Source organism: Oxyura jamaicensis, assembly GCF_011077185.1.
Source record: "Oxyura jamaicensis isolate SHBP4307 breed ruddy duck chromosome 33 unlocalized genomic scaffold, BPBGC_Ojam_1.0 oxy33_random_OJ70943, whole genome shotgun sequence".
In the NCBI taxonomy this organism is placed as follows: Eukaryota; Metazoa; Chordata; class Aves; order Anseriformes; family Anatidae; genus Oxyura; species Oxyura jamaicensis.
In genome coordinates, this window is record NW_023305056.1 from 1 (window position 1) to 1,870 (window position 1,870).

General features: G+C 71.8%; 1 protein-coding gene across 1 annotated transcript; it reads left to right on the forward strand.

Annotated features, from left to right (window-relative positions):
• Positions 1–44: 44 nt before the first annotated feature.
• LOC118158615 (anti-Muellerian hormone type-2 receptor-like) lies at positions 45–1,699 on the forward strand (the record flags this gene model as incomplete). The annotated part of the gene is made up of 3 exons (XM_035313284.1): positions 45–245; positions 1,121–1,270; positions 1,349–1,699. Coding segments are annotated over 3 exons (702 nt in total), but the record flags the coding sequence as incomplete, so codon positions are not given.
• Between the last annotated feature and the right edge of the window lie 171 nt (positions 1,700–1,870).

Genomic DNA, 1,870 nt, shown 5'->3' on the forward strand with positions numbered 1-1,870 from the left:
ACGGTGAGCACCCCGAGCACCCCCCGGTGTCACCGCGCCCCCAGCCCCGTGACATTTATGTGTGTCCCCCCCCCCGTGTCCCAGGCCTGTACAAGCCCAGCGTGGTGCACCGGGACCTGAGCAGCCAGAACGTGCTGGTGCGCGAGGACGGGACCTGCGCCATCGGGGACTTCGGGCTGGCGCTGGCGCTGCCACCCCGCGCCCAGGCTGGCAGCGGCGGGCACCGCGCCGTGCCCATCCGCAAGGTGACGGGGACAGGGACGGGCACGGGGACAGGGACGGGCACCGGGACCCCCCTGCGCTGCCGGGGGGGGGGAGGTGGGGGTGGGCTGAGCATGAGTGCGAGCACGGCCCTGGTTCAAACGGGGACTTGAGAGCACGGTGCTGGTGCAAACGGGGAGCTGGAGGGCGTGCAGGCAGAGAGGCAGCACAAGCTGGAGCCTCCCGCATGTGCAAGCGTGGCCCTGGCGGACGTGCACTGGGCGCACGTGCAAATGGTGCCCGTGCAAAGTGTGCGGGAGCAAACGTGGCCCCTGTGCAAGCTGCACCCCGATGCAAGCGCGGCACTGGTGCGAGCTGGGGGCTGGTGCACGGCTGCTGTTGCACGGCCCTGGTGCAAGCACGGCCCTGGTGCAAGCACGGCCCTGGTGCAAGCATGTACCTGGTGCAAGCACGGCCCTTGTGCAAGCACGGCCCCGGTGCAAGCACGGCCCTGGTGCATGCATGGCCCTGATGCAAGCACAACCCTGGTGCAAGCATGCACCTGGTGCAAGCACGGCCCTTGTGCAAGCACGGTGCCGGTGCAAGCATGGCCCTGGTGCATGCGTGACCCTGGTGCAAGCATGGCCCCAATGCATGCATGGCCCTGGTGCAAGCACAACCCTGGTGCAAGCATGCACCTGGTGCATGCACGGCCCTTGTGCAAGCACGGCGCCGGTGCAAGCATGGCCCTGGTGCATGCGTGACCCTGGTGCAAGCATGGCCCTGGTGCAAGCACAACCCTGGTGCAAGCACGGCCCTGGTGCATGCGTGACCCCGGTGCAAGCACACCCCCGGTGCACGCCCACCCGTGGCGCTCGTGCAAGCACGGCCGTGGTGCGAGCGGCGTGTGCGGGCGCAGGCGGGCACCCAGAGGTACCTGGCGCCCGAGATCCTGGACGAGAGCCTGGACCTGCGCTCGTGGGGCCGGGCGCTGCGGCAGGCCGACGTCTACGCCCTGGCGCTGCTGCTCTGGGAGATCCTCTCGCGCTGCCAGGCCCTCAGCCCCGGTGAGCACCCTTGGGTGCCCCCTCCCCCCGGGACCCTGTCCCCGCTCCAAGCCCCCCGCTGACCCCCCCCCCCCCCCGGAGCCCCCGTGCCCGAATTCCGGCTGGCGTACGAGGCCGAGCTGGGCGCCAGCCCCACGGCGGCGCAGCTCCGGCGCTTGGCCGTGGACGAGCGGCGGCGCCCGCTCATCCCCCCTGCCTGGCACCAGGTGAGACCCCCCCTCTCCCCCCCAGCACCCATGGGTGGGGGGCACGGGGGGACCCTGCCACCTCCCGGAGGTGCCCGTGCATGGGAAGGGCCCTGCGGGGTGCCCGGGGTGACCCTACGGATGGGGGGGGGCTGCCCGGGGGGGGCATGGGTGCTGTGTCCCCGCTGGGTGACAGCACCCAAGGGTCCCCCAGGGAGGTCCCTGCTTGGGGGTCGCTGCCCTGGGGTGTTCTGGGGGTGTCCGGGGTGCCCAAGGACCGGGGGGTTCCCTACCCAGGGGGGCTCATGGGTGCTGTGTCACCAACGGGTGCCCACACCCAGGGGTGCCCCACGGGGGTCCCGATTTGGGGGTCCAGGCCCAGAGGGTGCTGAGGGTGCCCAAGGACTGGGGGGGGGG